General features: G+C 34.4%; 1 protein-coding gene across 3 annotated transcripts in view; it reads right to left on the reverse strand.

Annotated features, from left to right (window-relative positions):
- Positions 1-12,796, reverse strand: part of ssp3 (SCAPER domain-containing protein short spindle 3) — a 75,742-nt gene that overhangs the window by 35,579 nt on the left and 27,367 nt on the right. For all 3 annotated transcript variants that reach the window (XM_076129808.1, XM_076129807.1, XM_076129809.1), the window contains exon 15: positions 8,441-8,622. In XM_076129808.1, the coding sequence (XP_075985923.1) occupies positions 8,441-8,622 (182 nt within the window). The remainder of the gene's footprint in view (positions 1-8,440; positions 8,623-12,796) is intronic.

The following is a 12,796-nucleotide window of genomic DNA, read 5'->3' on the forward strand; positions in this document are numbered from 1 at the left end:
CAAATAACCAAAAATCACAGCAACAAAAAATCTTAAATTTCAATAAACCTTAAAATTTAAATATTCCACCCCTGCGCATACGCACCCACTACCCACTCAGCTAGGGGGGTGCGAGCGACCCGATAAACGTCACCTGCCATTAAATAGAGCTCGCATCATTGACAACACACAAATTGTACTACCCTAAATACAACCCCTACATCAATGTCTGTAATATAACCCCTGCTGTAATAAATATTGTTAGTCGTACTTTGAAGATGTGACGTCGCAATTTTATTAAATTATTTTAAAGATAAGGTCTTTTGCAAAGCTTTTTGTAGACCAATAATCCCAAACTATTATTTTATAACTATTTTCTGGTATGGTGTGTTGATTGTAAATTCATCTGAGATACTAAAGTTATCCTTAAAATGACTTAAGCATAGAGACTTATGATTTTTACAGTTAATAAAAAAATATCAATCAGTAATGCAAATTCAATAAATTGAGTGCATTATCGGCGCGCGAACCCAGGTACCCACTATACATAGTATTAACAAGATGATACCAGAATAGATTTCACAATAAATTAATGCCGAATAGCCAAATACACTGGGAAAGCAATGGCAACGTTAAGGTTTTCTGTGTTGGAAAACCACTAGACTAATATTTGGCTTGCGAAGCTCTCCGAGATACAAATTACACAATTTGCTCCACTTAAAAAAGTAACGGGTGTATGATGCAAATGACATGTTTGACTCTTGTGTCATTTGCAATTGTTTAAATTCCTACAAGTGTAATTGCATTTCGGAATGTCTGATCTTGTCGTTACAAGCATAACAAAGCTTTTAGTAAACCAAGATAAAAAATATAAGCTAAAATAATTGTCACTTAGGAATCTATTAAAACCGTAAAATCCTACTAATTTATTTATTATTCACGAAATAAATACTGAACAGATTTTAATACATTTTTATACACAGATACTTTATGACCTTATATATTTATCTAGAAGAAAAAAATAACTAGTATCCTATGTGTAAATCTAGGTCCTCATAATAACATACGATACTATTTACCACGACAATCTTTTTACAAAGACAAAGTCGCAGATTTCAGCTAGTGTTTAATAAATATAAAACAACATCTATTAACACAACTTTTACAAGAACAATATTTAAAAATGAATAGAAAATCGTCAAACAAAAATACTACATAATACTAAAGAAACGAACACACAGGAAAAACACATAAAATATATAAAAAAGGTATGTCCAGATGCAAACAAAGCGAGCGCTAATAAAAAATAAATATTGACTTTGAATAACAAATAATGATTGGGGCTCCGGCATTTTAATAAATTAAAAATGTCCCTGCGAAATTATAGGACAGGGGTGTGGCGTGAGTCGCAGCGACGAGGTAAAGGCATTTATTGATTTGTCATTGAATTCGTCTGTAATTATTTTACAAATAATAATATGAGTGTCAGGAATATATTTTTTTAGTATATGCATTATGCATGCATTATAGTAATGGCATTAAACCCACATTATCATAACTCGCATTACACCAGCATGGATCACACTTTCATACCTAAACCCCGCCTAATCTAGGGCTTTTTTATATGAGTTTAAACGCTATGGAACAGATAAACCACCGCTAAATGTACACAAAAACCGGACATAAGTCCCTCAACCAGCCTGCCGCTTATGCCAATAACGTCTCGACGAGTTAAACTATATAGGTATTTCTGCTCTCAAAATATCCTTAACAAAGTATAAAGACCCAATAGCTAAAAAGTATTAATCGCTATATCACCCGCTGTCACTCGCACTCTACCCCCACACGGCGGGACAGCTCAGTTTTCATTTACGAATTAACAGCGCGACTTTAACGCCAATTGGTGGGCGGGGCTCGAGTGCTCGCGGGCGACATACCGTCTAATTATAAAGCGGCTTGTTGGCGAATTGGCAAGAGATTGATAGAGCTCTCCCGTGCCAATTATTTTGGGGAATTAATTACGGTTTTTTTTTGGTTTTTTGTAAGATATTTTAACGGAGAGTGTGATGTAATGGTTAATGTATACACTAGCATTGGGAATGTAACTGCGTTGTGCTAAATCATTTGTAGGTAAACTGGCAGTTTAGCAGCATTTAAACTTTATGTTTGTTCTTTACAATCGTGAAATATATTGTCATAAATAATTTTTGCTTTTGCTCTGAAACAAACAAAAATTGTTGGCTAATGGTGTTTCAAATTTCCAAACTAACTTTTCAATCAGAAAGCATTTACTGTCTAGCTCAAATTCAATGACAATTCTTTTCGTTTATTTGAAATCACTTTCACCGAATTGCAATGAAATGTTGGAAAAATACGACGAGTCTAGACATCTCTAGGTTTAGGAAATGGTCAGGTCAAAATCTATGATTTTCTAGTAAACCTGTCTTTATATTAGATGAAAATAACGCCCAAACGTTATTTATTATTTGTAACATAGAAACTATTTATTTCAAACAATTATTTAAAATTTAGGGTAATAGTGCAATTTCAGTTCATTTACAAAAAAATCAAAATCAAAATCAAATCATTTATTCATTTAGGTCAAGTGCTGACACTTATGATAGTCAATGATACAGAGAGTGAATTTACCGCCAGTTCGGAAGGTAGGGCCAATGAGAAGAGCTGGCAAGAAACTCCTGGCCACTCTTTTTAATCGCCAAATGATTTTAACAATATTTATGCTGGTATAAAACATTGATGATGTAAGTAGCTGCTACCTACCAACACTACCGAACACACTTTGGTCATAAATTAAATTAAATCAATATATTAAGGTGCTAAAAAACAAGATATAAATAGTATTGGAAGCATGATGGGAGCATCTACCCACATAGAGTAATGAAATCATAAGAGGCATTTCAAGAGCATACTGTGGTAAAGGAAGTACAGTTATTGAAACGTAGTTACTTTAAAATTATGGCAGTCACCACACCCAGGACGACCAGTCACCCCAAGCAGCACCCGTTCACGAGTATGACGCGTGGACCAGCCATAAAAACAGTGTAGTGTATCAAATATACCCATTAAACAATTATAAATCCCACTGCAAATCTATTCTATTATTTAACCAAAAGATAACTAATTCATTAAAATCACCGACACGTGTGCCCCATTACTCTCTCCCTCTCTCTCCCTACCGATGGACATCGATACTCGGTAGATTACAGCCGATTATCGATTCAATCGGATACCGTCACATCGATTATAATCAGAGGGTATTATTGCCAGTTTTATTGCACACCATATGGGGTCGTAGGCCATGTGCTCCACTTGGACTTTGAAATATATTATGTCAACGTCAGTTTTCTTCCTTGGTGTATTCAGAGTGCATAAGGTTAGGTTTCGTAAAAGTTGTTTTATTCGGTCCCTGTCGATTCCCAAGGGAGAATAGGTGTCATTTGTAAGTATATGTTTAGAAAGGTAACGTTGTCTTAATTCTTATAGCATTAAAAACGAAAAAAAGACAATTAGGTGTTCCAGTACGTATTTTCTATCATATTAGTATTAGGAATTATTCAATGAGTTGTTGATTTTGTTAGTTACGATTCCTCGACGCAGACAAAACCTTCAGAAGGTATAAAAGTCAGTAACGTATTATATTTAAGTCTAAAAAAAGCGCAGTAACAATCAGAAAAAAAGCATTTTAACAGATTGTATTAAGTATTGCAACAGTATGGTTCGAAGTACTAAAACAAGTAACCAATTAAACTCGAACCGAAACTCAATCGAGATCACGTTAAAACACTTTCGAGTTTCCTGTGAAGTACATAATAACGTTATCGAGCACCCGTCTAGTGTTTAATTCGATTCGATCGGACTCACAAAGAGTTGGAGTGCCAGTTCGAGTCCTGATTCAATCACTGCCTTCTGAAGGGTTTAGTTTTAAGGGTAGGTGAGCAATCAAACGACGATGGTTTAGGTATTGTGTAGGGTGAGATTCGATTTTGAAAAGTTTTAGGAGTACATAGGAATTTTACAGTAATTTAAGAGGAGTCATTTGAGATTCTGTGGTGTCTAGGGTTGCCAGATGGCCAGGATTTTCGGGATTTTGCGTGTTTTCCCGTGTTCAGTAATTTTCCTTTCCTGTCTCTAGGAATGAAGAAATACTAGCAAAATACATTCTTACAAAGTTACGCTACTACTGGCTACAAAAGCCGAACTTAGATCTTTTTTTTGTCATCCGAAACTTTGACTGTCCCAGACATGTCCAGGAATGATCAGCCTGGATTTCATCATTATGATATAACGGTATTCACAAAGATAGCACAGGGAGCGAAACCACTGAAATAATACCGACTAATCAGCTGATATCATACCTGGCCAGACTTAACGATACGTGAACATTTTTGTCGCATTTCGAGTACCAAAATGTGCCCAACATACATTTTCACTAAAACACACACAAAAGGGGGTGTAGTAATGTCATCTTCGTTTTAGACCCCACTCCACGTTCACTCACATATGCACACAATAGAGTCCTGCTCTATTGTTACCACGCAGTCGGCGTGAACGTGTTTTTGGTATTCATTGCGCCGTATCAAGTGACACTATTTAGTTTTGTACTCAAAGAAACATGGACAAAAATTGCCAAAGGAGAATGGGCACTCCTGGGCGGTCGGCGGCCATTAATGAAAGTAGTGTCAAATTAAAGTAATGATAACTAGGAACAACTTTTACTAAGAACGTTTTGCTGCAATCCTTTCAGGAAACAATATATTGACATGTAAATATAATGGAATTTCATAGAACAAATACAATTATTTCGTGTCTGTAATGCATTTAATGTTGTGTATTAACGTTTCATCTTCTTATAACGATTGCAATGCCATCAAAATGAACAATAATCGTAACTCGTATCTATCTATCATATGGTTCACCCAGTTTCAAAGTTGTTCAAGCCGCCCGAATGTTATCTTAGTTGACAACAACCGGGACCGACTTTTTACGTGCCCTCGGAAGCACGGAGAAGCTCAGTTCAAATACCACAATGCGGTCACCCATCTATAGATAACCGCGCCAACGGTTGCTTAACCAACAGATTGTTTACCGACCAGTGAGCGCAACTGGCTATGAACGCCTCGTTTTTAAGCTGAGCTTTCAAGACAGATAAGTCGTCTCAGTGAATATATTATAGAAGAGCAAGATGTTTACTTGTTACGATATTTATATATTTACATGTTATGATTGTTCGAATATTAATAATGTCTACATTTGTATGCACTAATATAAATAGTACTTTTTATTTAATCTCCGAATATAAGCCAAAAATATGTTTTTATACTATTAAAAGTGCTCAAAAACAAAAATGTATTTTGTTCGTCATATAAGTGCGTCGCGGCAATAAAACTTCTACACGGTAATTATAGGACTAAACTACATTAAAAAAACAAAAAATCAGGTTTGCCGCGGATCGCCCAGGCTCCATACTATTTTTCCCATTTTCCTTTTACTTAAAACCTAGTTTAAAACAATATGAGTTTTTCTAAGACTTATTCTAGCAGCGCTGTAAGGCTAAGTTTCAATATTTCCTTAAGTAAGTCCTGCTAAAAACAAAATAATTATTTTTAGCAGGTCCTTAAGCAAAGCTATATTTAAGAATTGGTCTGTGTCTTAATCAGTCAGTTCGTGGTATTAATCTTTTCAAGATTCAATAAGCCGTTATTAGCAGTAAGAGTCATAACACTGTAATGGAAACATTGACCAGTTTTGAAGAAGTTAGATTATTAGCGTATTCTTAGTCCAGTAGTAAATATATAACCACTTAGAGGAAAGAAATTGGGTAAAATAGTTTATAAAAAAATCTTACAAGGTTTTTATGTTACATAACTTTAGCTTAATTTAAGGCCTTGGTCCTCAACACCTTTGTCCAAGTGCTGATCTTTAGAAGAAACATATACCCAATATTTGACAATAACAGGTCAAATTCCTACAAGCAAATTGACAACACACTTTACCCTCAACACTAAAACATCGATACGAATTAATATTCCATTTCATTCGTACGTCGGTCTCGATCAAGCGGTTTAATAAGTTAAAAGCCATTCAACAATACATCATACGTTTGTTTTGTATGAGATGTCAACGGTTCATGTGCTGTTGTTTTTAATTATGAGGGAAGGTTTCAAAGGGCTGTGTTTGCAGGTGTTTTGTTTAACGACATATGTCGGGTTTAGGTGTTGAGTTTGAATTAAATGTACTTTCTAACTAAAGAAGACAGTTTTGGAGTAAATAAAATGGAAAACCCGCGATGACTCGTCAAAACAATAATAGTAGCTGGTAAGTTAAGTAATGTAAAATTCTTAAGAAAGCCTTCTCCCAAAACTTTCTTACAAAAATCAATATCAAATCATTTAAGTCAGGTGTTGGCACATAATAGTCGTTACAATTACTGAATCTACTACTAGCTCAGAAAAAAGGTAAAGCCTTATAAGACGACCTAGTAAGAAACTCACGGCCGTTCTTTTAATTTGCGAAATTATTTACAATTTGGTTCACACAAAACTGATCATGCGTAAGCCTGCCAACAATCAGCGACGTAGTTACTTTAACAAGCAGAAATTATACTAAAACCCGTCGAAATATAAAAGCCAAATGATTTTCCTTTTTCTATTTACTCTTTATGTGATAGTAACTACATTTATATACTATCCAATTTTCTTCGAACTTATTTACTTATTTCCTAAATCAATACATACTTTAAACACGTTTCTACCTACACTATTATTTTTCCTTTAAAACAACACTTCTCCCCCATAAGGCCGTTTTTTGTGCCCCCTCGGCAAAGGGGCTGGCTCCTGACGCATTAGACAAATTAGATTATACTCCGACTAAGTACGGTGTGTGTCATAATATCATTCATAGTTTTACCAAGATGTTTTTGTAATAGAAAACTTTGTAGGGGAAGGGTATAGTTGTGTTATGATCCTGGTATTGTGAATATACGTTTTTAAAAATATAGTAGGTTTTCGACAGAAACTAGAATATATACTAATCTTGTCTACACCTTATTTACCTCTTTGTCCAGAGATTTTTTTTCTAGGCTTTAAATTTCTAAACACGACACGATACGAGGCTGTCTTATCTAATTTTTGTTTATATATTATTATGTAGCAATACAGAGATGTCTAGTGCGAGCCAAAATTCAACTTAGGATACCGTACATAAAATGCTAGAAGCAATTGTATTAAGAATCTTCTTAGAAACGACACACACGTTCAACAAGGCTATATCGGACAGATAGATATAAAATAAATTAATACTATAGTAAATAAAATGCCAAAGATTTATTTCTAAAAAGCCACTGTACAGCAGCTGTCAAAATAAATTACAAAACCAACTTAGAAAAGGTCATTTTTGCAAACATATTTCATGAGACAACATCTTCAGAGAAAGAATGACATAAAATTGTACCGACATTAAGTCGCTTATGCCTTTTTTCTTCTCGCGATTCCGTCTCAGTCTTTTCTGCAAGCTCTTTCACAGACTTCGTTGGTTTTCTTACAAATCTTATGCAAAGCTATTTTGTAATTCTTTGTTCCGTAGATACCAACGAATACACCAGCTCCAAATATAGCACTTGTCTTTAAAATCGCTATTGAAAGACTCATATTGTTTTAATTAAACAAGTCGATTTTTCATATCTTTTCTTCACAAATTTTATTAATTTTATACTGTTCTCATCAGTTGAAATATTTGATTGAAATTAGTTTTATAATACAGTATTAAAATATATAATTGTTTGTAAATTTTATATAAAATTGTTAAACACACTTGTCAATTTAGAGTCATTTTTTGATTTGGTTATTCTAGTTGGCGATGACCTGATAAATATTGGAGTTCATAGTTTTAGTAACCAAAAAAGGTTGTTATAGTAATAAGGGACGGCGTGGACGCGTAGTGACCAAACCCTTCAGCATATGACTGTATCTTGGCTGATCCCACTGCTGGAGCCAAGAACTTGACTTTAGAGACTAGGAAACTTTACTGTGAGCTTCACCTGAGTACCGAAAAGGTAAAAAAACCGTTCAGTTTCATAAGCATTATATCAATACTAGCTGACCCGCGTAACTTCGCTTGCGTCACACAAGACAGAATAGATCATATATTTCCCGTTTTTTGTAACATCTTTCACTGGTACTCTCCAATTGGTCGTAGCGTGATGACATATAGCCTTTAGCCTTCCTCAATAAATAGGCTATCCGATACACAAAACAAAATCCGTCTTTGAGTACTGGAGCGATTACGCGAAAATACCTTAGTGTAGCCTCAGGCATCATCAGCTTGGCGTTTGAAGAGAGTTCCTCTAGACCAGGGGCTCCCAACCTTTTCTTAGTCCGGGACCACTGGTTGAGAACCACTGGTCTAGACCTAGATCAAAATTAATTCCTGGTCTATCACTTACCTGATAAGCGTATGGGACCTGGTCCGCAGTGACGTGAGCAGTTCCACCTCATCAGTCTTTGCTTCCTTGTTCTCCTCGTACAGCCGGGAGGAGCACAGCACTGAGTCCAGCCCCACGGACAGACAGTCGCTCAGCTGCTTCGCTAGGTCCATCTCTTTCTGGTCTGATTGAAGGTCTTTTTCCTGGAGACAATATAATTTCTGTTAGGAATGTTTCCAGATGTGGGAGTTAGTCTTAGGTTTTATTAACCAGTCATAATTAGTGTTACTGTATTTTCGTCTTTTAACATCAGATCATCTATTATTAGACTTATTAAAAGCAAAAATCATGAACAAATTTATGCTTTCGTCAAACATATGTGTTTATTTTCATAACAACTCTAAATTGTTTAGACGAATCAAAAGCATTGTTTAACTTAAAAATTAACCTTATCAGGATTGATACATTATTGGGAGCTTTATATTTCATTAATTCAACCTACTAAGATTTCGTCTTATTAAACTTTGCCCATCCAACTAACATCAGACTTGTTTAATCTAGAAGTAAAAATTGACAGAAAGTTGAGACAATCCATAATCAAAGTCAAAGTCAAATATTCTTTATTTCATAAACTTTAACAAGTATTTGAAATCGTCAAAATATTTTTTATCTACCACCGTTTCGGAAAAGCTATTGCTCGTGAGAAGAAACGGCAAGAAACTCACGGCTTGCTCTTTTTAAATGATTAATAATCAGATATTATAGAAAAAAAACAGCAATCGGATATAACCTAAGCTACTAAAGGCCCTAATGATATGCAAGTAAATTCCAAGGTGTGAACACATCACGAGGCGTCATCAAAACTCAGTAGTGCGCTATAAAAGCCCATTTTCCCGTGTGTAGTGAAGGATCGGCGTAAAAGCGACACCAGTAATGTACTACAGTTGTTTGTTATAGGACACGAGACAGCGCCATTATATCGTGCTGCGTTTGATATGGCGAGCTACTGGCGCTAGTAGATTTAAACTGGGGATTTTAAAAGCTGAAAAGGTTTTTAGTTTGAACGCGGTTTGTTTTAGGTAATATATTTTTATTTTTAACTAGCTGACCCGCGCAACTTCGCTTGCGTCACATAAGAAGGAATGAAAAAAAAAAATCCCCGTTTTTGTAACAGTTTTCGTTGCTACTCCGCTCCTAATAGCCGTAGCGTGATGTTATATAGCCTAAAGCCTTCCTCGATAAATGGTCTACCTAACCCTGAAAGAATTTTTCAAATCGGACCAGTAGTTCCTGAGATTAGCGCGTTCAAACAAACAAACAAACAAACAAACAAACTCTTCAGCTTTATAATATTAGTATAGATAATATTAGTATAGATTTAAATGTGGAAAAATTGTTATTGGAGTATACCTATAGGATTTTTTCTTTTGGATTTTTACGCAAACAAAGCCACTTAGGTGAGTAATATTTAGTTATTGACGATGTGATCTTGATCTTTATGATTAACTATAAGTACATTAAAATTTTCGTATACCAGTTCCATTTTAATTGAGTGTAAGAGTCAATCTCGTTTTAATACTGGTCTTCTATTGGACTGTTTTACATAGGATCGAGTTTACTGACTTATCAATAATAGCTTAATAAACTAAGTACATAAAAGTTTGCATTTTAATATAAATTTATTCTAACCCAATCACCTTTGTTCACTAAACTAAATACCAATCAAACAGATGACACCAAATAAAAAACAAAACTATCACACTACAATTCAGTTCAAAAAAATCGCACACCAAATATCGGCCAAAGATATTATCAGCGATATACGTATCGACCCTAATAAACAACTAGATTTACGAACGGAGAAAAAAAAGGAATAAATTCAAAAAGACATAAGATGGCGTCTGAGATAACGGCCAATTAACATGGCCGGCAGTGTACGATTCAATAAGCGAGTTTTAATTGGAACTAATAAAGGAAATATTGGAATATCATTTAAATTTAAAGATTTAGGATGTGATTTTTTAAGATAGGTACGTAGTGTGAAGATCGTAATTCCAGTTTTTTTTTTTTGTTGATGATAGTTTGATTCTGACACATAAAGTTGAGGGTGCCACTAACACCCGGTTTCTGAGGTACATCTAGCGGTAGTTTATCTGTTGAATAGCGTTTAAACTGATATATAAAAACGCTATTGAGAAGATAAACTACAACAAAATGTATCTCGGAAACCGGGCATAAGTGATATTTCAGCTAACGAAGGACTGAAGGATCGTCTTTTCAACCTTTGAATGTAGTAAATCCAATGAAAGTCGTTACGAATCAACTTCTTTGATGTCACAAACATCAACATTTAAATTGCAGCTCCTCATTCTGACAACATTTCAACACATGAGAGTATCAGTCATTCCTTTATTCTTGTTGAATTAAGCATCGGTCGAAATTACAATTACTAAAAACGAGTCTAAAAATGTTAAAAATAAGTCTTTTTACTTGTTTCTCAAGTGAATACAGGGTATTTTTAACTAAACGAGCTCATTTAATCCGCTATAATTGAAAGGTCCTTACTTTCTAACGGAAAGGTAATTAGTATATTTAAAAACTGCATTGTTTCGAATACATTAACGTATTAATTTTTATATCCACTTTAACGACTTCCCACCGCCACTACAATCTGGTGCAATAAAAAACCTTATTAAAAAACTCGCAAAAAAGTATCATTGGTGAATTTTTTATTCACAAATTAAAATAAAATGGGGAATTTTAATCTTCGAGCAGTTTCGTAACAGAATTATATTGGAGAGATAAGCCGGACATCGGTGGAACCATGCGAGAATTAAAATTAAGGACAATTGTTGAAAGCCGACTCCAGTGTTACTGCTTCTGTTTCTTTTTATCAAATACTATAAGGTAAAGACAACATTAGTCTAATTATTCATAGTCAAAAGCAAATATCAATTTTAGACAGTTGAAAATAATCAGTGCCTCGATTCTCTACTACTATCGACTACTGACAACCGAACTGTCATCGAGAAATTTTGTATGAAAATCTAATCAGCGCCTCTGACGGGTGTCGTAGGAAACAATTTAGCAGTACATTCTAAATGTCAAAATTCGATAGCTAGCCGGTTGTCGGTAGTCGATAGTAGTAGAGAATCGAGGTACTGCTTTTTAAATAGTCAATTTCAACTGATATAACGTATGAGTAAACGTAACATTGTGTTTATTTGTATTCGGCAATCATACAACTATTTGTGTCAAGTGAATTGACAAATGGCCATTCACATTAACCCAAAGATAAGCGTGTTTCTCGTTGTCGGATTTCGAGAAATTCGAAGAGGAAAATACGCAATATGAAGCAAGAGAAACAAACAAAAAGTTGTTAGAATAAATATATTTCATAAACGTGACTGAAAATTAATGCCTTATTTGTTTAATCGACGTTTTGATCGAATTCCATCGACCATGCTTACGGGATAACTGATAAGTGAAAAAATATATCTCTATGTATTATTTCCTCAAAATCAATAATAAGGATGAAATTTAAAACACACTTGTTTAATACCAAACCATTTATAAAACGCTAAAACCTAAACAGCAACAATGTATATAAAACCTTCCAAACCTTGACCGTACCGAAAATAAAATGTCCCCAATCATCTAAAATATCCAATTTATATGGTCCAAGACCCATCGATATCTTAGAGCTGTCCGTTAAGATAAAAAGTGAAGCAAAAAAAACACATTTTATTTATGTAATGACCACAGAATTTGTATCAAAGAGCCCGTAACTGCCTAATTAGAGGTCCCAGGTTTTATTTTTTTTATTTTATCGTAACAATAAAAGCTTACGGTATGGGTACCAGTTTTTATTTTCAGTGCACGGTAGCCAATTGTTGAGATAAAAATCTTTACAGTTTTTAATATTTTTGCAAGCCTTTGTTTGGTTGGTAGATACGGAAGCGTTGACCTGCAAGGCTGATGCACTTTATTGTCAGAATTTCAATTGATATTGAAATAACATTCACAATTTAATCTGTCTTCCGTGTGAATCTGATGCACAATTATGTTATAAATGACTAAAAGCGACGGTATCTGTTGATGTTCCTCGATCGTTATAACACGAAAATAGAAACTATAGTGACCATTTTATAAAAAATCGATTAACACCAGGTGGTTAAAAAATGGTCTTAGAAACGTCTGAAGTTGAAATGATCATGAGAGATTATATTCATCTTACAGCTAAGTCATAAACAGCTTTAAACCAAAATTGACTCATAATAATTGACAAATAAATCATGTTAAATATTCTCTAATATCACACACGTAGAGAAAGACGATCGCTATTCTTCCCTTATTCAAAAACGATTAGACAAACTA

This window comes from Anticarsia gemmatalis, chromosome 23 (genome assembly GCF_050436995.1).
Source record: "Anticarsia gemmatalis isolate Benzon Research Colony breed Stoneville strain chromosome 23, ilAntGemm2 primary, whole genome shotgun sequence".
Classification (NCBI taxonomy): domain Eukaryota; kingdom Metazoa; phylum Arthropoda; class Insecta; order Lepidoptera; family Erebidae; genus Anticarsia; species Anticarsia gemmatalis.